The 25,932-nt window shown below is 44.0% G+C and overlaps 1 protein-coding gene across 2 annotated transcripts in view; it reads right to left on the bottom strand.

Annotated features, from left to right (window-relative positions):
• Window positions 1–25,932, bottom strand: part of PKD2L2 (polycystin 2 like 2, transient receptor potential cation channel) — an 817,035-nt gene that overhangs the window by 363,852 nt on the left and 427,251 nt on the right. For both annotated transcript variants that reach the window (XM_069652616.1, XM_069652617.1), the window contains exon 7: window positions 4,386–4,614. In XM_069652616.1, the coding sequence (XP_069508717.1) occupies window positions 4,386–4,614 (229 nt within the window). The remainder of the gene's footprint in view (window positions 1–4,385; window positions 4,615–25,932) is intronic.

The raw sequence follows: 25,932 nt of genomic DNA on the forward strand, positions 1-25,932 counted from the left end.
AGTAAAATTTAATTAAAAGAAGTAGAGGAGCACCGCTCCCGACCACTCCCGCCCACTTCGACCACAGGCTCTCTCTTCCTGACGGCTTCTGGCAGTGGCTTTTCTGCACACCACTCTCTTGCTCTCGCTGTTCCTCGAGACCAGCCCCTTCTGGGTCCTCAAAGACAGGCTCTGCTAACTCTCTGCAAACTCTCTGCAGTGAAATACACCCCTCTGAACCTCACACCCGGTGTACACTTGTGGTGCTGACTTGCCAAACCTGCCACGAGTAGGATCATCACCCCCATGAGCTCTGTGGGCTTCTCTCTCTCTTTTGATGTCGGGAATGGCTCTTTATCTGGTGCACTCCCAGGAGACTGGGCCAGCCCCTGTTTTGTTCTATTCATCAGTGATTGTTAATACTTGGGGTTAGAAACCCACCCAGCCATTCTAACAGGAAGAATTAAGTTATATGTTTCAACTAACACACAGCCAACACAAGTATTAGGGTTTGAGGGAGAGAGAGGAGAACTATAATACCTTTCTGGGGATGTTTTTGTCCCCTAAGGAGGGATCACCCCAGCGGGATCCCACTTGCCCTGTCCCTTAGAGGATGTTAGGCATATTGGGCTCACCTCCCTAATTCCAAAGGGGGTGGCTGTCACATCACATTCTTGTGTAATATACAGATACAAAAGGGTGGATGTTTTCCTCAGTCAATATAAATGAAAGAAGTACTGACTGACTGACTGACTCAACAACGCCCAACTCAAAACGTTTAACCTGCGAAGGTGACATTTGGAAGGCACATTGTTTTTTTTAATGATGTAGACACCCACTAAGAAAGGATTTTTCGAAATTCCGTCGCTAGGGAGGTAAATAGGGGGGATGTATTTTTGTCTGACTCATAAACGCCCAGCTCAAACCGTTTAACCTAGGAATGTGAGATTTGGAATGTACATTTTTGTTCATGATGTAGGTACCCACTAAGGAAGAATTTTTGTAAATTCATACCACAAATACCTCTTATACCTTCAGAATATCCGTTTGAATTCAAAGGACTTCAGTTCCCCTCAAATGTTTGTGTCTCCATGACCATCAGCAAATCTCAGGGGCAGACTTTATAGATAGTGGCAACAGAGCTAAGAGAAGACTGCTTCTCTCATTGGGGAGTTTTACATGGCCTGTTCCAGAGTGATCTCACCTAACTCTCTGGTAATCCTAGCACCTGAAGGGAGAACCACTAATGTAGTACACACATGTATATTGTTTTATCTTGCAGATGCCAAATAAGTAACTTTTACTTTCTTATTGTCTGTTTGTATCTAGAACACTAAAACATTTCTGGACACACAACAATGGAAAAACTATCTTTGTTTTGTAGCCAATATGCCCCGACTAACGTCTGCAATAAACATTGCTTATTATGTTATGAGAGCAACCTGTAAATGATATTGTAAATTATATTTCAAACAGTTTCAACAAAAAACTCATGTGTCTTTTGAAAAGTATTGTACCAAATCCCAAAATCCACACAAGTGAAGCACGGGCAACAGCTAGTTATATCAAAAATGCAGAAAAAGATTGAAAGATAAATTCAGAAAATTCAGAAATCAAACCACAGAGTAACGATTCACATATGCTCTTCCATGTTAATATTGCCCTTTTATCCTATTCTAGCAAAAAGTAGTCATTCTCCGAACGGGTTCTGTGGAAAGACATGACAACACTCTCCGGGATTGTTGAAAATCAATGATCCTGTAGGTCGCTGTTCTGATTCGCTTATCGCTTGATGTGCTTTGCACTCTGAAGTAAACTGCACTTGTGACTGACTGACATACCCCAGAACAGATGTTGGGGGAGGTGAGATTTGGTGTGCTGCTGCATACTGGGACCTACTGCGCTCCCTCTCCCCACCTGTTGCCTCACCCTGGCGTGGTGCAGTTCCTTGTGGTGCATTGTGGTGCAAATGTCCGAGAAACTGTGCATTCTAGGGGAGAGGACCAGTCTTTCTACAACCACATTGATGTTTCGCCGATTTCATTCAATCGTCTCATAGTGAAGGTGCTGAAATCCAGTGAAAGGGGTGGGGTGTCTAAATGTTATGTAGTCAGTCATGTCCGCAGGGTCCTAACAGGTAACTAGGCAGAATTTGGTGCCAATTGGTGGAACGGTGTGGAATAGTATAAGGGACAATTCTTTGCCATGCCACAAACCCACAAATTTAGAGTTTTGCTGGAATACAGGAAAAGGGGTGGGGTGTCCACATGTCATGTAGCCACTAATGTCCGCAGGGTCCAAACAGGTAACTATGCAAAATTTTGTGCAGATTGGTAAAATAGTGTGAAATTGTATGAGGAACAACCGTTTGCCACAAACCCAGCCATCCACACATTATCACTTTTATAAACATAGATTACTTCACATGTTGACAGCTGTCTTGTCAAGCCTATCATACAAACATATAAACTTCTTAAAATGTCAGTGATTTGGATCTGAGCATGTGCATAGCCATCCTTATGCTGAGACTCGGCTACATCTGCATGGCAAAGAAACATTATGGCGTGTCTGACCTCACAACCATTTTGTCCTCACATCTAGTACTACCCATAGGGGTATTTTAAAAGAGTACAATTGTAGTGTACCAAACTGTCTATCTAGGAATAACCTTCTATCATAAAATAATGTTCATGGTTACTGCATGTTTTGATAATGTGATTTACAAAATGAGATCAGTACACAATTCTCATTATAACTAAAATACATACTGCAAGTTATCATTAGATAATAATATTATAGCATTTAAAAAAGAGACAGTTTGAAATGTTAATACAATTACATCATTTATGTGATCGATTTTTAACGCTAGCCTTTGCAAAACAACACTGCACCTCCCACCCAAAATGTGTGTTCTTTTCTCTCCGATAACGCAGCTGTCAGCAGTCCTAACATTTGTAGACACCGCATTTTTATAGGTAGTAAACCTAACTGCTATATTCATGAATATATTATGAGATAACATATGATGTACCCATGTCACTGATCTTTATGAAGATTTCATGACAGTGACTTGCTGAATCTTTATCAGTGTTTACCATCGAAAGCGGGTGGGGGAAAGTGGGAAAGTGGTCCGCCAGGCAAATACTGGGCATGCTGCTTGGACCTCTACTATAGCTCCCCTGATATGATGGAATTCTGTTGTAGTGCCTGGTGGAAGTTTGAAGGTGTGGATCAATAGTGAGTGTTTGTGTGATGTATCTGTGTTATGCATAGAAGAACCATGGGAAATACTCTGTGTACCTGGTTCAGTTACTACTTTGCAGACCAGGTGGGTGTCCCTAGTCCCAAAGACCCCTAGGGGGACCAGAAGAGGAACAGACCGTGCAATTGCTTTGTGGTTGAAATTGATTTTATGTCAAGGAAACCTTAGTTGCCTTGCTTGTGTAATTAGTAAAGTATCTTCTTTTTCTTTTTGATTACAAAAATACAACTTTTGCTAGGAAAGTATACTTTCTTATGTTTTTAGTAACATTGTACTGGTTGATTATGTTCATTTTTGTTTTTATTTTAAGTTGCCTTCTATAGGTGCGCATTTTTCTTTTTATATGTTGTATTTTTTATATATTATTTTAATAATACATGGTTTACTTTTTTTTTTGGCCACTAGAACCTTTTATTTTCTGCCAATGTGTATAATAGTTGTTTTCTATAATTGTTTACGCTGTGGTATTGTTTGTTCATAATAAAATGGAGTTACAAGTGGAGTAGATGACTGCTGTATACATTCCCAACGTCTATAGATAACGTGATTTCACGGTGGGAGCGTTGATGTCGATATAGACCTGTTACCTTCCTTCCTTGAATCTTGCAAGTACACATTCAGAAATGGTCAACCTTTGGAAGCAAATGTAAAATAAGCACCTATTGGAGATTGAGGCTGTGACATCACTTTAGTGAGAGTGCTTCTCCAGACTGCTATGACTGGGTCCTGATCATACAGCAATGGGGCAGTACCCATACACACAAAAACAAACCAATGTTAGCAACATCTTTTCATCTGTGGGTTCCAGAACCAGGACGCCTGCAAGCCAGAATCTGAACAATCTCGCCTGTCAATCCAGCCTAGTGTGTGGCCACTGCGGTAGCCCACTGCTTCCAGTTGTTTCCCATTGTTTTCAATTAGTGGCAGACCATTTGTTTGAGACTAAATGGGCACAATGTACAAATATTTCACAACTTCCCTTAAATGACCAGTTCCCAGTATACCTCAGTGAACATGCAATTAGATTCACACAAATCTAATAACTACGACCCGTTTTCATGGTCATGTATAATATAAACACTACTAATACTGTAAGAATACTTTGAAACATCTAACTATTAATATTTATCTATGTTCTACTCACCAGAATCAGAACCATTTCTAGCCAGTTTAGTAAGCTTTTGAAGTAGTCACATTTATGTCTTCTACATTTCATACATTCCTGGTAAATAAAAGCACAGATGAAGAGGCAAAAGAGGACTTCACACGATGCAAGGAAGTAATCATACAGCGTCACATATCTGAGCAGTTTCACGGCATAAAAGGTTGATGATGGAATTGCACCACCTGTTGCAGGGAACTCAATCAGCAATCTGTAAATGAATTAGGGAATGGAAATTAGAAAGTTAACATTCAAGTGCGATAAAACTGTTATTTCAAACCATATGCATTGAAATTAATATTTGAGCACATATTTGATTTATGAATGCAGTTATTTGATATCATTATTGTGACTTACAAATATATTTAAATAAAATATTTCAACTATATAAGATGTTAGAACGTCCCTTACTAAGGTATAACATTTTGAAAAAGGAAACAACAATACAAATGAGGATTAGTTTGCTGGTAAAGTTTACCATTATGGCCGGTCAACATGGACAATACCAGGGCAATGCACCCACACCCCTTATAAGCCCGAGCAAAAAGGTGCAGTGCAAAAAGAGGGCATAGCGCTCATAACCCCAAAATCCACGCACAATGTGGGGCTGAAAACTTTTAGCACCCAGCCACTGCACAGTGAACTGAACATTGACTACTTGTTTGTCCTTGATGCACCATGGGCGATGCAGAAAAAAATGTGGATACAAAATAACATTTCAAGATGGCCACTAAAGAAACTGAAATTCAGCAGAATTGGCAGCAGGGTCCTTTTTCTATTTAAATGCAGGTGATGAAAGAAGGTACAAAGAAGCAGGTGCAAAACAAAGAGGGGGAAGTGCTAATATCAGCAGGTGGGCTGGGAAGTGGTAGGCAGTGGCTGACCTCCTGAAAGTAATACACATCCAGGGCCATGCCAGAAATGATTTCTAGGAAAGTATTGGTTCTAATTGGCTGACAGGATCTCAGGATTCCGCTCTGGTTTCTAATACCACTTATTTCACACAGATTACTATACAACAGTGATTAATCGAAATCATTACACTGACACTTTTGAGGCTGTATTATTACTGTTTTCCAAACAACCCATACCAACAAGATCAATGTTACTGCCCATGCCTTTTTACATTTTTCGTTCAAACTTTATTTTAAAAAAAAATCACTTTTAGTGTATATGAAGAATGTATATTTAACACTTAATCAATAGTGTAGTAAAGATCCATTTCGCCTGATCACATCAATTAATAACCCAATATGATGCCCAGCCTGCACAACAGCTTGAAACGGGAATAAAACAACAACTACACATTGTTACACTACTAACATAAAAAGGTAATCTCAGCATGCAATACATTGAGGTGCATACAGAACCATGGCATCGTGTCCAATACCAATATACTATAAGGAGGGAAACCCAATTCTTACTACTTGAGTAGTAACTCTACCTTTTATCGGGAATACTATATTATAGGACATGAGAGGTAGTTAGTTTTTCAACAGCTTACAGTCAAACTTCATTAAATTAGCGCTGTAAAACATATAATTCAATTTATTTTTAATATTCATTTCAATGAAAAAACACACATAATAGCTTAAAAAAAGCGATGGGAAAATCCCATTCACTTTGCATAAAACAATTGTGTATTGCTTAAAAAGAAACAACTTTGTTGAGACACTTTAATTTTTGCCAGTGAAATTAGTGGCTTTCGTCTTATCGACAAAAGTGTGGTTCTGTGATGAGTGTGAGGAGCTGTAGCTGTCTCACACTGGTCACGGGACCTCTATTGAGGTTGTTAGCTCATCATTCTAGTGTTAATGCTAGATGGCAAAACTCGACATGTTTCAGTTCTTGTAACCATTCATAGAACTTTCTTCAGGAGGAGTGTCATATTCTAAAAAACAACAACAACAACAAATGGGACAACTATATTCGAGGTTGCTATTATTGCACATCTCTTGGATTGGTAGTTTCTGTTGCCCGTGTTAGGTAGTAAACTTGACTGTTCTTGCTGAAGCCAGTCTGGTCAGCAACGAGTGATTCTTAAAGAGGAGTCTTCCTGTAGTAAATGCAGGTGTTGATCCTCTAGGTCCGTCGTGGGTATTTAAATTAGTCCACTTGGATCTTGCGTGAGGAAGCAATTCTCAGGGATGTGGACAGAATGTAGACCGGGGATTAAGAGAATCTTCTGATGTAGAACATGTCTTTTGTTTGGAGGGGTCAGATCAGTCTTAGTACTGTATGTTCTGGCGCTTTTGAGCTTGAAAATGGTATTTGTAACATTCAGCGAGTTCTTAGTTTAGTTCTGCTGATATACCGTCCATGAGTGGGTTCCTTAGAAATGTTCGACTCTGTATGTGGAACTCGGCTATCTCGGTCCCGAGCTTCCTCGCGGCATGGTTTCTACATTGAAACCACGCCACGAGGAAGCTCGGAGCGCCGGAACATACAGTACTAAGACTGATCTGACCCCTCCAAACAAAAGACACGTTCTACATCAGAAGATTCTCATAATCCCCGGTCTACATTCCGTCCACATCCCTGAGAATTGCTTCCTCACGCAAGATCCAAGTGGACTAATTTAAATACCCACGACGGACCTAGAGGATCAACACCTGCATTTACTACAGGAAGACTCCTCTTTAAGAATCACTCGTTGCTGACCAGACTGGCGTCAGCAAGAACAGTCAAGTTTACTACCTAACACGGGCAACAGAAACTACCAATCCAAGAGACGTGCAATAATAGCAACCTCGAATATAGTTGTCCCATTTGTTGTTGTTTTTTGTAATATGACACTCCTCCTGAAGAAAGTTCTATGAATGTTTACAAGAACTGAAACATGTCGAGTTTTGCCATCTAGCATTAACACTAGAATGATGAGCTAACAACCTCAATAGACGTCCCGTGACCAGTGTGAGACAGCTACAGCTCCGCACACTCATCACAGAACCTGTCATGATCTCTGCTTCCAAAAGGTCAGGGTTTTCCCAACTCCCTTGGAAACAGATCCATAACCCAGGTTCCGAGTGCCAACCAGTCCCAATTGGGACCTTTTGGACCCAGTCCTGGCGCCAGTGGCACCAGGCTCATAAATATGCCCAGTCCCAGCGCTGGAAGCGCCGGGCTCATAATGCTTGGGTGGACTTACCTGCAGCAGACCATGCTGCTTACTTGCCTGCCAGTTGAGCCTCTGATCCTCTTCTGTTTGGAACTACTTTTCCTGTTGGGTGGGGCAGGAGCCACTCCCTAGGTTCAGAACACTGGAACTCTTCTGGAAAGCAGGAACTCTTTTCTTACCTAGGCGTGGCTGTGGAAGGAGACACCTAAGCACTACAGGAGGCTATTTAAACCACACCCGATGGATGAATCTTGCTTTGCGTTATTCTGCATCCTCTGCAGCAGAACGCTCATCGTGTCTTCTGCATCTGATCCTGGGCCTAAGGAAAAAGGCTTACCATCCTGAATCCAGTCTTCAGCAACACCTATAAAGACAAGAAAGAACAGGTTAGCATTACAGTCTTCAGTGACAGCTCTTCACTTACCTGGTCCATCGGCTGTCACCAACGCCTCGCGCTGCATTCCGACATCTGAAAGACAAAGGCTTACCTACTCTTCGTGCGCTCCGGAGGTCTTCACACTGCATTCCGGCATCCGAAAGACAAAAGCTTACCAACTCTTTGCACGCTCCGGAGGCCTTCGGCGCTGCATCCCGCATCTGAAAGACAAAACAAGGTGCGTTTAAAGACATTAGGGAACTTTAATACTCACGTGCCATTACTCCTTTCCACATCTAACCCAGTGGGTATTCCGGCACCCTGCAGCCGCTCCGAACTTGTACCTGCAAAATAAAAAGACAGTTAGAGCGCATCGTGAAGCAGGCAACAAGCGCTTACTTACGTGCTTCCAGGCGCTTCTATTCATCACACGGGCTCCATCTTCAACTCACTTCAGCCCGTCATCCACCATCGCCGGAACCCTGCAAAACAAGAGACATCATTACTAAAGACTTTAAAGACATTAGAATTACTCGAAACTTACCGTTCGTGCAGTAAACGACGGACAGCAGTCCTCTGAAGTCAAGAGGCCTGCTCCCCTTATCCAGTGAAGAAACTGGTTACAGCACCCTGCCCCGAGGCAGATGGAGAGCACGGCGTTCACTTACCTAAGACATCTTACCCTTCGTCAGACATACAGTGCACAGAGGTCCAGCCCAAAGAGCCAGCCGTGTGTTATACATCACCTTTGAAGATACGGTATACGCCCAGTCAAGACCGGCGCCTCTACGGGAATCAGGTGAGCGTTACAGAACGCAAAGCCTACCACAAAACTCCCGTCCAGGCGCTATGGAAACCTCGGATACCGACCAACTAGCCCAGTTACTTGGGGAACTAAGGGCAGAAGTGCATGCAGCCCGTCAGGAAACGAACGCTCTAAGAAGGGAACTGATTATTTCCAAGGAGCGAACAGATGATCTCGCTAGACAATTGCTACAGCCACAAGCCGGACAGACCCCGTTACCCGCATCTGGGGGAAATCTTCCTTCTACATCCTCTATGAATCCAGTGCAGATCAACCTACCTGGGAATGTACCTCTGGCTCCGCCCGAACGATTTTCTGGTGACCCAAAGAGGTTTGCAGTGTTTATCAATCAGTGCCGGTTGCATTTCTTATGCCGGCCAGCAGCCTTTCCAACTGATCAAGCTAAAGTAGCTTTTGTGCTTTCGTACCTTAATGGCAATGCGGCAGACTGGTCGATCCCTTTAGTAAATCAAGATGATCCGGTCCTCCATGATTTTCAAGCTTTTCAGCTCAGTATGGAAAAACTGTTCGCAAGACATTCACAGGGGCAAGCCTTGGACAATGAGCTTCTTTCGTTGCGACAAGGTAATCAAGACCTTTTGGCTTATATTGCGTCTTTCAACAGACTGATAGTGGAAACTCAATGGCCTGAGGACAAAAGGATTACGCTGTTTTATAGAGGTCTACGTGGAGAGCTCAAAGATGTGTTAACCCAAGTAGTGAATCCCCCACAAGATTGTTCGGACTATATAGACTTAGTCGTTCAAATAGATCACAGACTGCAGAACAGGAAGGCCGATCGTTCCAAGTTTGATGCTCGAGTATTTTCCAAACCGCCAACTCCTTCCAAAGGAGTAGACTCCGGGGAACCCATGCAAATAGGGGGTCTGAAAGGTCCTCTAACACAAAAGGAGCGGGAAAGGAGAAAACAGTTGCAATTATGCCTCTATTGCCGAAACTCAGAGCACTTTCTTCGAGACCATCCGGTGAAACCTGCCAAGAAGGCAGTAGGAGCTGCAGTTACCAAAGTTACAAACTCTGAGCAGGGAAACGACCTCGCCCGACAAGAATAGAGGTCCTCTTGCCGAGCTTGAAAACCAGTTCCGTGACCTCGCATTTCGTGATACCTATGGTACTCATTAGCCCTGATAATCCGGATCGATTACATGCAATTGAAGCTTACGTCGACAGCGGTGCCATCGGCAATTATGTGGATCATGAAATGGTTTTGAGGATGAATCTAACTCTTTGTCCCAAGGCTGTAAAGGACGTCATTACTACGGTGGATGGTACGGAGATAGCCTCCGGGCCAGTAACGCATACCACTCAAGAAGTGACGCTAGTGAGTCAAGATGGACACCATGAGAAGATCGTGTTCGATGTGATCAAGGCCCCTCAGTTTCAGATTATTCTAGGAATACCTTGGTTAGAGAAACACAATCCTCTGATCGATTGGCGAGCAAGAACGGTCCAGTTTCCAGAATGTGTCTCTACTTGTCACCCTCCACCTGGTGTTGCACTGGCAGCAATTTCTTCAGAGACTCCCCAGTTACCTCCCGAATACCTAGAATACCAAGATGTTTTCCGGAAGGATCAGGCTAACTCTCTACCTCCTCATAGGTCTTATGACTGCCAGATAGACCTGATACCTGGATCTACTCCTCCTTGTAGTAGAATTTATGCCCTCACCGAGCCTGAGAACCTTCACCTTCGACAATACCTGGATCAATACCTGGCAAATGGGTTTATTCGTCCTTCCAAGTCCCCTGCTTCTTCAGCTTTGTTCTTCGTTCCAAAAAAGGAAGGAGACCTTAGAACTTGTATAGATTATCGCTCCCTGAACCAGATCACCGTTAAGAATAGATATCTGTTACCTTTGATCCCTGAACTCCTGGACCAAGTCAGAAAAGCATGCATATATACAAAGCTGGATCTTAGAGGAGCTTACCACTTGGTACGAGTAAAAGAGGGCGATGAATGGAAGACGGCCTTCCGCACCAAGTATGGGCTATTTGAATATCAGGTCATGCCCTTCGGACTTTGCAATGCCCTGGCCGCCTTTCAATATTTTATGAACGATGTCCTCAGAGAGCTCATAGATGTGTGTGTTGTTGTTTACATTGACGACATCCTCGTTTATTCTTCATCGGAATCTGAACATCGGAAACATGTGAAAATGGTCCTCGAAAGATTGTGTCAACACAAACTTTTCGCTAAGTTGGAAAAATGTGTTTTCAACGTGACTGAAGTTGAATTCTTGGGATTCATATTATCACCTGGCGGAGTGCTTATGGATTCAAAGAAGGTCGATGCAGTTCTCAAATGGCCATCACCATCCTCCGTAAAAGGTGTGCAAAGCATGTTAGGCTTCGCTAACTTTTACCGCAGGTTTATCCCCGAATTCTCTCGAATAGTCCAGCCCATCACTGCCTTGTTAAAGAAAAACAAACGTTTTGAATGGTCTATCGAGGCGGAACAAGCTTTCCAGGATTTGAAGACTAAATTTATCGCTGCACCAATCTTAAAACACCCTCGCCCCGAACTCCCCTACATCGTGGAAACTGATGCTTCAAGCCTTGCCATGAGGGCAGTTCTATCACAAAAGGACCCGATAACCAATCAGTTGCATCCCGTGGCATTTTGGTCCCGCAAATTCTCGCCTCCTGAAATCAATTACACGATTACTGACAAGGAACTTCTGGCTATCAAGTCTGCCTTTAAGGCTTGGCGGCATTATCTGCTGGGGGCCCGACACACCGTGACTGTGATTACGGATCACCGAAACCTGCAATATTTGAAAACCGCAAAAGCCCAATCCTCTAGACAACTCCGTTGGGCATTATTCTTTGCCGAGTTTGACTTCATAATTACCTATCGACCTGGTACAAAAAACGGTAAAGCTGATGCCCTTTCTCGGATGGGAGTGGAAGAACACTTGATCAACCCTAAACCTGTACCAATCATTCCCGAACAAAGAATTCTGGGTGTAATCGCCACACAATCCATAGAGGAAGTTAAGGATAAAGCCAGGCAACTTGTAACTCCAGCAGACATACAGAATTGGCATCTGCAGGGAAAGGACTTTGCAGTAAAGGACAACTTATTGTATTTCCAAGAACGATTATACCTACCCAGCACAGATTTACAGAAAAAAGTAATCTCTTGTTATCACGATTCTTTAATGGAAGGACATCCCGGTATAGCCAAGACCTCAGAAAAGATCAAGCGCTACTTCTGGTGGCCGTCTTGGAAAAAAGATATCAGAGACTTTATAATGTCCTGTGGAGTATGCGCCCAAAACAAGAGTCAAAAGGAAAGACCAGCAGGCCTCTTACGCCCTATTGACATCCCACCTCGCCCTTGGCATACGCTTTCTATGGACTTCATCACCGATCTACCTCCATGCTCCGGATACAATACGATTCTAGTAATCGTGGACTTATTCTCCAAGATGGCGCATTTCATTCCGCTCAAAGGCTTGCCAACAGCAGCAACTCTGGCCCGAGAGTTTCTCGAAAACATCGTCCGACTGCACGGTTTTCCTTCGGTTCTAATTTCGGATCGAGGTAGTCAATTTATTTCTCATTTTTGGCGAAATTGCTGTCGGTCGGCTCAAATTGATGTGAGACTATCGACCAGTCAACACCCTCAGACCGACGGACAAACCGAGAGGACCAATCAAACTCTGGAACAGTATTTACGCTGCATGCTGCAACAAACTGAAAAAACTTGGAAAGACATCCTTTGGATAGCCGAATATGCCTACAATAACTCTGTCCATTCGGGAACTGGGAAAACCCCGTTTTTTCTTTTGTACGGCAGTCACCCTCGAACCTCGGAGTTGGATCCTCTCCAAGATCTTGAAACACCAGCAGTAGACTACCTGCATTCTACAATCACCCAAGCCTTTAAGGAAGCTGTTTCTCACCTTCAAAGGGCTAAAGAACAATACAAGAAAGGAGCAGATCAACATCGGAAGGAAGCCCCTCAATATCAAGTAGGGGATCAAGTCTGGTTATCCACCAAATATCTACCTCTAAAAGGGCCACGCACATTCAACCCAAGATACCTTGGTCCCTATTCCATCACTACCATAGTAAACCCAGTAGCGGTCAAGTTGGACTTGCCCCCGCACATGAAGATACATCCGGTCTTCCACGTCTCTCTATTAAAACCCGTGCAACCTCAAACCCGACTAACTAAATCTCCAAAACCTATCCTAGTTGATGGAGAACTCGAGTTTGAAGTCAAAAGCATTCTGGACTCCAAGATCTCCAAATCTAAACTATTTTACCTAATTGACTGGAAAGGCTACGGCCCCCAAGAGAGATCCTGGGAACCTGCTGAATATGTCCACGCTCCTCGCCTAATCAAAAGATTTCACTGAACATTTCCTGACAAGCCAAAACCCCCGGAGAAGCCCGGTTTGGGAGGGGCCTTGAGGGGGGGTACTGTCATGATCTCTGCTTCCAAAAGGTCAGGGTTTTCCCAACTCCCTTGGAAACAGATCCATAACCCAGGTTCCGAGTGCCAACCAGTCCCAATTGGGACCTTTTGGACCCAGTCCTGGCGCCAGTGGCACCAGGCTCATAAATATGCCCAGTCCCAGCGCTGGAAGCGCCGGGCTCATAATGCTTGGGTGGACTTACCTGCAGCAGACCATGCTGCTTACTTGCCTGCCAGTTGAGCCTCTGATCCTCTTCTGTTTGGAACTACTTTTCCTGTTGGGTGGGGCAGGAGCCACTCCCTAGGTTCAGAACACTGGAACTCTTCTGGAAAGCAGGAACTCTTTTCTTACCTAGGCGTGGCTGTGGAAGGAGACACCTAAGCACTACAGGAGGCTATTTAAACCACACCCGATGGATGAATCTTGCTTTGCGTTATTCTGCATCCTCTGCAGCAGAACGCTCATTGTGTCTTCTGCATCTGATCCTGGGCCTAAGGAAAAAGGCTTACCATCCTGAATCCAGTCTTCAGCAACACCTATAAAGACAAGAAAGAACAGGTTAGCATTACGGTCTTCAGTGACAGCTCTTCACTTACCTGGTCCATCGGCTGTCACCAACGCCTCGCGCTGCATTCCGACATCTGAAAGACAAAGGTTTACCTACTCTTCGTGCGCTCCGGAGGTCTTCACACTGCATTCCGGCATCCGAAAGACAAAAGCTTACCAACTCTTTGCACGCTCCGGAGGCCTTCGGCGCTGCATCCCGCATCTGAAAGACAAAACAAGGTGCGTTTAAAGACATTAGGGAACTTTAATACTCACGTGCCATTACTCCTTTCCACATCTAACCCAGTGGGTATTCCGGCACCCTGCAGCCGCTCCGAACTTGTACCTGCAAAATAAAAAGACAGTTAGAGCGCATCGTGAAGCAGGCAACAAGCGCTTACTTACGTGCTTCCAGGCGCTTCTATTCATCACACGGGCTCCATCTTCAACTCACTTCAGCCCGTCATCCACCATCGCCGGAACCCTGCAAAACAAGAGACATCATTACTAAAGACTTTAAAGACATTAGAATTACTCGAAACTTACCGTTCGTGCAGTAAACGACGGACAGCAGTCCTCTGAAGTCAAGAGGCCTGCTCCCCTTATCCAGTGAAGAAACTGGTTACAGCACCCTGCCCCGAGGCAGATGGAGAGCACGGCGTTCACTTACCTAAGACATCTTACCCTTCGTCAGACATACAGTGCACAGAGGTCCAGCCCAAAGAGCCAGCCGTGTGTTATACATCACCTTTGAAGATACGGTATACGCCCAGTCAAGACCGGCGCCTCTACGGGAATCAGGTGAGCGTTACAGAACCACACTTTTGTCGATAAGACGAAAGCCACTAATTTCACTGTCAAAAATTAAAGTGTCTCAACAAAGTTGTTTCTTTTAAGCAATACACAATTGTTTTATGCAAAGTGAATGGGATTTTCCCATCGCTTTTTTTAAGCTATTATGTGTGTTTTTTCATTGAAATGAATATTAAAAATAGATTGAATTATATGTTTTACAGTGCTAATTTAATGAAGTTCGACTGTAAGCTGTTGATAAACTAACACCTCTCATGTCCTACAACATCGTGTCCAATACAACATATTCTGTGTGCAACAATGTGTGTTACTTGCAACCCAATCCCGTTTGAACAATTCATACAGTCCATAATGTAATCCCATAACTATTAATTAAGTGTATATCCAAGGAGATATACGATTACATTGAGAATTAACTGAGTCAAGAAATGTATGACAAATTGAGGAAACCTAGCTATCATTTACGTCAAGGCCACTTGATTGATTTCATGATCTATCTAATGTCAACTACTATAATAACCCTACTATCCACTGGACCATCCTACTTGAATGGTAATCTTTCCATGACATATTCATTAGCCACTGGGCAAGTACCAGGCCATGTGAGATTAAATTAATTTTGTCATTCTGCGCGCTTTGAGACCACTACAGTGATGAGCTTGCACAATATATAAAACCTAATAATTAAAATGTCTCTTTTTGTTTTTAGCAATGTTCCCATGAACCACATTTTAGGTTCAGAGAAAAGTGACCATCCTGTATGCATTGGCAAATACGTTACGACTATAATCCAGAAATTCAATATAACTTTGCAGACCCACCATATCTGCAAGAAATTACAATTGCAGCTACAACGACACACTGACATATGAGACAACCCTATGTACAATTTGAGGATGGTAAACATGCATGGTGTAAAACTGAGGTTTTCATATAGTTTCCCATTCTACAGAGATTTAAAGCCTTAGCCAGTGTCCATAATGTATGTTAATGTACAAACTGAACCTCCTCCTACACAAAGTTCAAACACACACATCAAATAGAACCAGCCAAACGGTATACAGTGTTTATATCGAATTTTTGTGTATTGAATGCCCATATATCAAATGTTTTATATTGAAAACCTTTATAGTGAATGCATTTAGGGGTGCAGTAAAGGGTTTAATATTTTCGGGAAACGGTCGGGGTGGGTTTGTAGGCGTTGGAAACAAAGGTTTGGGGGGACCCTCCCCCACCCCAAAAAGTGCATTCACTATACAAGATTTCAATATAAAATATTCGAGACATGTGCATTCAATATACAATATTTCGATATAAAGACATGTAACCCAGCCAAACTCTAACTCACAAGAAAAGACAGTAGATCCTTCTCGATTCTGGCCAACAGTCTCTTGAGCTCCCTCCTGACACACCTCTGTGAATACGATGACCAGCAATTCTTCAGGAAGATCTTAATAACCTACTTGTTCCCATCAAAATATTAACACTTTGATCCATTTTCCTTTTTGTGTTTCTTGCTTCAAGATACCTTATGGTGAAAAATGCACCCTATACATATAAAATACATGACTACATAAAATATGTCAATGTGTGAATACGTGAGAACTCTTTGTGTAAAGGCAAACGCTAAGCCACATACATTCCTCCACCAGGTCCACCCCCCATTGCATCACCCTTAATCTGTCAGTTGGTTTATAGTTTTCTGGCACTATATACTTCATATAGCATTTAGATGAACCTACCCCTAAATGAAAGCTGGCTAAAGCCACATTGACAATAAGCATCTGAGGGTTCTTGGGAAATCTGGCCTTATTGCTCAGGCCTGTATTCCAATTTCAGCAGCAATTACATTATATTTAAGAATATATATTTGCTGTCTAAGCCCCACATCACTTGGGCATTGTGGAGGCTCATTAACCACCTATTAAAGGATACCCAATGGTGATTGCTGATTGCAATCTGGGTTTCTTACCGTTGTTATATATTCTTTTTCCCCACCACCACATTTCTGGGAAACACAAATCACTGTATCCTTCCCCTAAGGCTAACTGACCACTGTCAGAGAAAATACAGATTCACACTTTGATATAGATTGATGGCAAACAGAGGTGATTTATTCATTGACTTGCAAGTCAAAAAGCAAAGCATCAGTAACCAAACCAAACCCGTCTACTAAACCTACCCTCACCTTACAGGTCCATCACTTTTATAGACCTCAGTCACCAGACTTCAGAAGGTTAAAAGAAACCTCTGACTAAGCCTTCCTGCATGCTTATCCCACCTCCCACCAAACAATGATATCCTTCTTATATAACAGAGTCCTACCATAATGTTCATTACCAGAAGTGACATTTACATATTGTACTTCCAGTCGAGCATAACTCTTTAGGGTGTTGAGATAGCTGCCAGGGAGTCCTTCCGGGTTCACCTTATCAGCCAAGGATTTAGGTCCTCCACCCCAGGATGGCCTTTGTCATCCAACGACTGTCCGTTGTTCTTACCAGTTCAGGCTGGGTGGTCCCACTGGATGAGGGCCCACAGCCTTGCTCCAGTAACCTTGAGGGGCAGGAAGCCCATCTATCTCTTAAATCTGAGCATGTCCAGCAACAAGCATTAGCTTAAGCCAGTCAGAGAAAGGGAAACCTATTAACATTCTGCTAAAAGGAGAAAATTAATTAGGGGCATGAAGGGGCGTGACATCATATGTCCAAGGTTTACTCATTGCTGAAGTTCATATGGGACAGTCCCAATCCTTACTACAACAGAAAAGCCACCTCCCTCATCATTTGTATTCCTCTGCTTGTTTGTACATTTATTTATTTATTCATTTTGCACCCACAGTTCCCCGTTTTGCACTTGCAGCACAGCCATCTTTACTTAACTTCTTTATCTGATTACATGAGGAGCATTCATGGGAACCAAACCCATGTGGACTGGCCTTTACTGATTCCCCTGCAATACAATCTGGGTCAACCAATTGTATTGAACTTCAGCTGACATCATGTTTTTCATCTCCATTTGCAATTGGATCTATTCTTATCATAACTGTTGACCAGGATAAATGGGTACACATTTTCAAATCTTATTTTTGAACCTGAGCTGGAAGGGCTACTTAAATTTGTAACCCCACTTTCTTTGTGACAATATCAGTGGCAACAGAAGAAGTATAGACATACGGGCAGCAGTGAAATAAACCTGTTTAAATATTTAATTACCAATTGAACAAATGACATTATAGTCAGAACACAAGGTGGCTGTACAATGGGCTACTTCAATCTCCCTCTTCTCTTCATTAAATAAGAGTTCTAACATCTGTAAGATCTTTTTCACATCTGTTATCCTTCTTACTTCTGCTAATAACTGTACAAAAATATAAAATCTCATGGATAAGACTTTAGACCATCTCGACTGATACTCTATATGTAAGCACCAATACTAACTCTACACAATTCTTTTTCTCCAAAATAACATCTTAACATGGAGGTTAACTCTAGATGCCAACCCATCCCAACATGCCCTATTTCCTACCAATAACAACTGTCCACTTACCAAAGTGCTAAGACATTGCAGGTGGAGAGGTTATAAGGGTCATCATTTCCAACTGGAGCCAATACCTAGCCATAGGTCAGAGGCAGTCTCTGAGGCAGACGTTAGATACCTTGCGGAACTCCTAGGGGCTGGATTTCTCACACATCTCTGTGAGTAACACAGTCCCTGTTGTATTGTGCCCACGGGCCAGGAATTATTTTTCTGGTCAGAATCCAGGCGCCTTTCACAGGGCCCTTTGTCTTGAAAGTGCAAGCTCTTCCTCTCAACTCCACCTTATGTAGTTCAATAGGTCAACAGAGCTACAGTTCTCCTGGAATTCCAGAATCATTGCCAATGAATATTGGCCAGCTGTTGTGCAACACTTCTCCTTTGATGCTGGGCGGGTAGCTGATTTTTCAAGGAGTTTTGTGCTTCGTTACAGGCAATGTCCCATTCCATCCTTCTTTCTGACAACACAGTGACTAGGATCCATTGAATTAGCACATCTCTGGACATTGTGCTGAGTATTCTAATCCCACGCAACTCACTGATTTCTGTCTGTATCAGTTAACTCTGCCCCTGTGACAAGACCAGCTGCATTTTCTAATCGACCTTAAAATTCATGTAACCCTTCGCCCAGGTTTTTTCCCTAAGCAGTAGGGGCTGTGTTTGCCCCACAACATACCCAATCCAATACTTTCCTCTTACCCCTTCTAACAAAAATCTCTTCAAACTGCTGTTGTAACCTGATCTCCACTCCCTCAGTGCAATTGGAAAAATGTGTTCAGACCTGAAATGCAGATAAAGGATTGAGAAAATAATTGTGCCTGGAGAGGCATTTACAATAACATATTGGAACCCAGACTTAGCTGGCAAAAGTAGTGTACTACAATGACTGATAGCTAATTTTGATATGCCTCACTTGTTGTTCTGTGTCCTATTGAAATGGCACCTGCAACTTGTTGGAAAACATTCTTATTACCTTGGTGTTGTTCCTGAAATTCAAGGTAGCTATTAGAAAACAAAACAATTTGCCAGCATCATTGCAGTCCTTTTGTAACTCACTTACCTGTTCTTCCATACCGCAACTGCTTGGTGGAGCCCCCAAGTGGACACCCGCAGGTATGTCCTCTTTCTCAGTGTAATTATATCACACTCTACTCTACTCTACTCTCATGCCTGATCCTCTTAACACTGTTGTGGTGACTGACCCATTTCGATACCAATAGACAGTTCTCTGCATCTCCAGTTTCCCTTTTCTATAATGCAAACCAGAAAATCAATACTGCATCAGATCAGAAATGTGGGTTAGCTTGGGTAATAGAAATGTTTTTCTCTGTAGGTTCAATATTCTCAGACTCAATTTCCTTTTGCACCACTAGACTAGTGGTCAAGGATGGTTGTTGTTCAGCAGCTAAGGCTGGAGCATAATTTTTGTCTGAGAGCCAATTGGGAAGGGCTCGCTTGGAAATGTGGAAAATCCCAATCCACCACAAACGCATCCCCCAGAGCTCCTCTCTGAGGAAATTCCCTGCAACAGGACAGGTTGCATTTCCTGTTGACGCTGGATGTGAACACATCCACTGGGTGGGTTCCCCAAAGGATGAGGATCTGTACAAGGACTTCCCATGCTAACTCCCACTCATGGGAGACTGTAGCTTGCCTGCTCAGAGCATCACCGCTGTGTTCTCTTCTCCGGCTAGGTGAACAGCCGACAGAGGGATTCCTTCTTGAAGAGCCCAAAACCAGAGCTGCATTGTCTCTCTGCATAGTGGTAGTGGTCCTACACCTAATCTCTTGCCGAGGTAATGCATGGCCACTGTGTTGTCTGTCATTATCAGGTCATTCTTCCCACACAGAGGGCAGAAAGGCCATCAGCGCCAGTCTGATTGCCCTTAACTCCAAGAGGTTTATGTGTAGTTTGGACTCTGATAGAGACCAACGACCCCTTAGTGACGGATCGTTCATATGGGCCCCCATCCCATGAGGGAGAAGTCTGTAAGCCATAATTTCCAAAAAGGGTCCGCTTTCATCACATTCTCCTTGCAGGCCAGCCACAGGAGATCCTGTGTGACCTTGCTCAGGACCTGAAGCAGGTCTGTTACCTTGCTGGAGCACTGCAACCATTTAAATCTGAGAGCCCACTGGAGGGATCTCACCCTTAAGTGTGACTCTGGCACCAGGAAAATGCAGGATGCCATGAGACCGAGCAACCTCAGAAAATCGAACCCTGGAAGATGGGCGTTTTGACATTTTTCCACCATCTGCAAAATATGCTGAGCCCTTAACTCAGGGCAAAGCTTTCCAAAAGGAAGAATCTAAGACTGCTCTAATAAACTGATGCTTTTGTGAAGGGCGGGCGGGTGTAAGGGGTCAAGACTTGGCAGTATAGTGACTCGTTTTAAAAAGAAACTATGAGAATTTTGGTAATTTGCGGAACCTGCCAGCAATATTTTAACTGAAGGGCGGGTGGCATATAAATGGCTAACAGTGCTCATTAGTGGGGAGGGGGACATGCAAATGTTTGGCTTCCAGTGACAGAGACTAAAAAAGGGTTATGCAAAATCTAAGATAATATTTTTTTAATAGCAAGGCATTGCAAGCCAATGGCAAGGGTAGAAGTAGAGAGTTATCTGCACCAAGAAAGGAGTGACGTAAACTCAGTCGGAGCCAGGAGAGTAATTGCACTAATCACATGGGTGAATTGTAGTCCCTTAACGGTAACTGTGCATGTACTGCATGAGACCCACTGATGATGGCTGAATTAGTGCAGAACCCGCATTATGTCTACATAATACCACTGCAATAGTTTGTGATGGATCACTTTATGCTAAAGCAAGAGAGTTACTGAGAGGGTTGAGACTGACTTGAGGTTATGACTGCCAATAGAGTGTATGGACAACACCTCTACAGGTGCAAGTTGCAAAAGGAGTCAAAGAGCACCCCAGTTTTTTCCACACTACCAGCTACACCTCCTCAGAGGTATCCTTCCTTTCCTCTCCTTCCCCCAGAAGCTCACTGTCTCTAGAGCCCTGGTTCTCTCTAAGCTGGACTACTGTAACAGCCTCTATCTTAATCTGCCCGCCTCTACTCTCCGCCCTTTGCAACTCATCCAGAACAGGACTGCAAGACTTGTCCTTGGCCTCAAGCCCAGAGACCGTATCTCTCCAGGACTGAAATCACTACACTGGCTCCCAGTGACTGCGAGGATCAAGTTCAAAACCCTCTGCATTGTCCACAAGGCCGTCTGGGGCCTTGGGCCAAAATACCTTCAGCTCTCTCTTCCTAAATATCTTCCTTCTCGAGCTCTTCGCTCATCCGCCTCCAACTCCCTCAGGGTCAGCCGCTTCTCCAAACAACGAGTTGGGGGCAGATCTCTTTCCACTGCAGGGGCCTCCCTCTGGAACAGCCTTCCTACCTCCCTGAAACTTGAGGAGAACCACCTCCGGTTCCGGAAGCACCTCAAAACCTTCCTCTTTGCCTCCGCTTTCTCTCCCCCTCTCCCCTGCTAATATTACTGAAACTGCACTGAATCTGCAAATGGGCCATTCACCGTTCTCGGCCCAGCCACTCTCTCCTGCACTGCCTCCACGGCAACCCCTGCACTACGGGACTGTGTCTGTATCCATACAGCCCCCCTTCCCAGCACTTGTCTGCACTTACCTCGCACTTGCCACCAGCTGGCCCTTGTTATTTATCCTGTATGCTGTATGCTAATAACCCTGTACTGCACTTTCCCCTCTCCCTTTCCCCCATGCACTTTTCCCTTCCCCTCTACCCTTGCACTTGCGCGATCTGAATGACACCTGGCCTAGTAAGATCGTTGTCTGTCTCCCCTTGTCCCCCCCCTGCCTCGTCGCGCCTTGAAACACTTGTGTATAGGCGCGTTACAAATGCCTTATCATATCATATCGTATCATATCATAACATATCATATCATATTGCCCTATTCCTAATGCTATACTGTACACCTGTTCCCTATTGGCTGAACACTCTCCAATACATCCATCCAGGGTTTCCCTGCCCTTCCTTCATTAATGGGGCCATGGTGCTCCCTGATGCTCCAATGTCACCATGTCTCACCCCGGTGGATACCTTAAACTGACTGTATATGGTCCATCCAATTCATATCTTATAAAGAATAGTGATAAAAGATCAATAATGAAGAGGGGACAAGCTGATTTCGAGGGGTGGCCCATACTCTATTCATGTGCTTGTCTTAATGTGCTTGTTTTATAGGAATACAAATGTCGGGACCAGAAGAAAAAGGCATAACACTTGCTTCACAGTGCTCACCCTTTCCGAAAGGCGGCTTGCATATGGGAGAGAGTTTGCATTTTTTTGACACCGCTCATTGGGGTGTTTCACAATAATTTTAGCATGACCTTTGGTGGTATAATCAATTCATGAAATTAGGCGATAGTTCATGGGGTCTGAGTAAACACCCTTTTTAAAAATTGAAACAATTACCAACCCCTTCGAACTACTCGGAAATGCATCTGTCTGACTGGCTAAATTAAATAATGTAAACAGGAAGTGAATCCATATGATGGTTCATCTTTGTAAAGATCAATAAGTATGTGATCTGGTCCTAGGGATTTAGCCCCTGGAATAGCAAGGGGAGACACGTCGTGCTCTTGCCTGGCTGCAAAAAAAATGGAGGGAGCCCAAAGCAGACCATGCCAGTGCGTGTGCCGCCTGAGCTCACAGTTTCGAATTAGCCACGCCCCCTTGCAGCATCCTTATTGGAGGATTGGACGGGGTCACATGCGTTTGGACAGATGTTGCGAGCCAAGAGCTAGGGGTCGCTCTTGCAACCTCTCCCGACCCCTAAAAAACTGTCATATTATCAGGAGCAAATTTGTTTTCATCTGCATAAAAATCCTTTTATCTAATTTTGTGTATGAATGTTGGAATTCCGTACAAAATGTGAAAGAATCATGTTTATTAGTCAAAACCTAAGCCTTTCTCTAGAACTTGCACCTCTTCCTCTGCTTGTATACACTAACACAGATTGACTATCATCATTGTCCACTTCTTGTGGTCCTCAGTTGCCGCTTCCTAAAAAAGGGCAGGACTGTGCTTGTCCTGGTAAAATGCCTCCTCTCTGACCTCTGGTAGCTCAATCCTGGTTATCATCTATTGTGATGGAATTGTCATCTGTGGAATCATCTGTCACCTCATTGCTACTGGAGATAAATAATGTGTCCCTAAACCGTACTCAACGGTCAACGGTTCAGGTTGGTTTCTGTGTTAACAGGGATTCCATTTCACCAAAATGTTAGGGGTAGCGGAAGTGACATCACACAACCCTTGACCTCTGATGACATCACAGGAAATTATGTCATTTGACCCCATCCCAAAGTGATTGAACATGACCTTTCACCCCTTGACAAAACAGGAAGTGCAATCACATTGCATTGTTCCTAAGTACACTACGAAAAAACATGGTTAAGATATCACTGTGGTATGATATGCATTTCATACAAGAATGGATCACCATATTTATCATTAATATCAGTGTGTATAGGCCCATATTACCAAAACACTGTGAATGCAAGCAGACGTGCAAGGCCAAATGATAATGATGTGTTATTATTTACTGTCGTTCCCATGTACTGCACTGCCCACCCTAACCTCCCTGCACTTGCGCAATCTCAATGTCACCTGGCCTCGTAAGATTGCTGTCTCTGTTCCTCCTCCCTTGCCTCGTCGCGCCTTGAAACACTTGTGTATAGGTGCATTAGAAATGCCATATCATATCATTGCACTTATACTTTAAGCGCTTTATATCGAACAAATATGCATACAATATCACCCAACCTGTGTTGGTACTCATTTATCAACCTCAGAAGGATGAAAGGCTAAGTTGGCCTTGCCGGGTTTCAAACTTGCAACCGGCAGATCACACAGACCCACTGAGCTATCTTACCGGCTATAGCTATCTCACTGGCTATAATAAAATGAGCAATTACATGTCTGAATGTTCTCAAAGTAAGAAAGCAAATGGCACTCTGTAGTGGATACCATTAAGCTGGTAACTGATTTCACAGCAGACCAGTTCATCTACAGGTCTGGTGCAAAGTTGGCCACATGTCAAGTCTGCATGGATCTACTTTTCAGGCTTCAGAGGTTGGCAAAATACATACCATTGGGAGGGTTCATAACTGCGTGTTAAAGAATTTAGAGTAGTGCAGGGAAAGCATCGCACTCACACAGCACCCCTTACTCTGGTCACTAGTTACCTCCTACATGCAAACTAACATCCTGAAAAGTAGGCCATGGAGATAGGAAGGATAGGCACATTACAACAAAGCATTAATTGTGGCACAATGAAATCAAGGGCCACTTTATGTGCTATAGTCAAACATTTCTACAATGTACACAAGCTTTTAGGCACAAGGATGTTGTCAAGTGACCGAGGACACCAGGAAGGAATGTCTTGTGATGATCGTAACAGAGGCAACGGCAGAAAAAAACATTCAATAACTGCAACTTGTGAAAAGCAAAATACATAGGGGGTCATTACGAGGTTGGAGGTAATGGAAAAACGATGCCGGTAAAGGATTACCGACATTGCATTCTGCTCTGAGCTATTCTGACCTAACAATCCGATATTAGTGGCACAGCTAATAACGGTGCCGCTAATAGCGGCAAGTGCGCGGGCACGCGGCCCATCATACCGGCAATATCGGCATGCCGCAAATCGGTGGATATCACAAGTCAGGCGGACATGCAAATACCGGCATCATGAAGGCGCTAATTGGGGATACCGGCATCGAAAACCAACCATTAAATGCTTTGTGCAGTGTTCCCAACTGCCACAGCTGCACACAATCAGCACAGGTGGAGGCAATGGAGTCTGAGCCAGCAAAAAAGGAGAACACCCAAACACCACACCCCTTCCCACACCAAAATGATTCCACTAGTAGTAGCAATACTGGGGCTGGAGGACATGCTTGCATTGGAACACCAGCAAGTTACAACAACAACAACAACAACAACAGCAGGCACCATAGAGGAGACGCAGGAGGAGAAGGAGGGTGAGACAGGCCCAGCATGCCCCACCAGTGCAGCAGGTGGTACCACACAGGCAGCCCCCAATCCCTCGCATCAGAGCCAGTCCATTCAACCTAACCCCTGAGCAGATCCACACCCTGTACCGTCTGGACCGGGACACCATCACCACCATTGTGGACATGATACACAACGACATTGACAGCCTCATCGAAATACGCACCGCCATCCCCCCTCTACTCAAGGTAGTGTTGGTGCTCCACTTCCTTGCCACAGGCACCTACCAGCACACAGTGGGGCACATGCATGGCATATCACAACCCTTATTTTCTCGCATCCTTAACCAAGTGCTGGATGCCCTCCTCAAGCACACAAGGGACTACATATCCCTACCACAGACTCCCCAGGAGATTCTTGATACAAAAGTTGGCTTCCATGCACTGGCAGGCATGCCACATTGTATTGGTGCCCTCGACTGCACCCACGTGGAGTTGGTGGTCCCGCATGCCATGGAGGTGGTGTACCGCAACCGCAAGCAATACCACTCCATCAATGTGCAGATGGTATGTGATGCCAGCAAGATCATCACACATTGTTGTGCCCGATATCCCGGATGAACTCATGACTCTATGGTCCTGCGGAACTCCATGCTAACACGATACATGGAGCGACATGCTGGACAACGTGCCTGGCTGCTTGATAAGTTGCATGACAGGCATATGGCACTGAATTGGGGGGAGAGATGCACACACCACCATGGTGTCAATGTTGATGTGACGGCACGATGTGCACACCACTAAACACTGTGCCCCAAAGCATCCCAAACAGAACATGACATCCAAATCCCATAGGAATGAAGTAAGGTCGACACCTATCACA

The sequence above is a fragment of the Ambystoma mexicanum genome, chromosome 3p (genome assembly GCF_040938575.1).
Source record: "Ambystoma mexicanum isolate Mex_15411 chromosome 3p, UKY_AmexF1_1, whole genome shotgun sequence".
NCBI classification, from domain to species: domain Eukaryota; kingdom Metazoa; phylum Chordata; class Amphibia; order Caudata; family Ambystomatidae; genus Ambystoma; species Ambystoma mexicanum.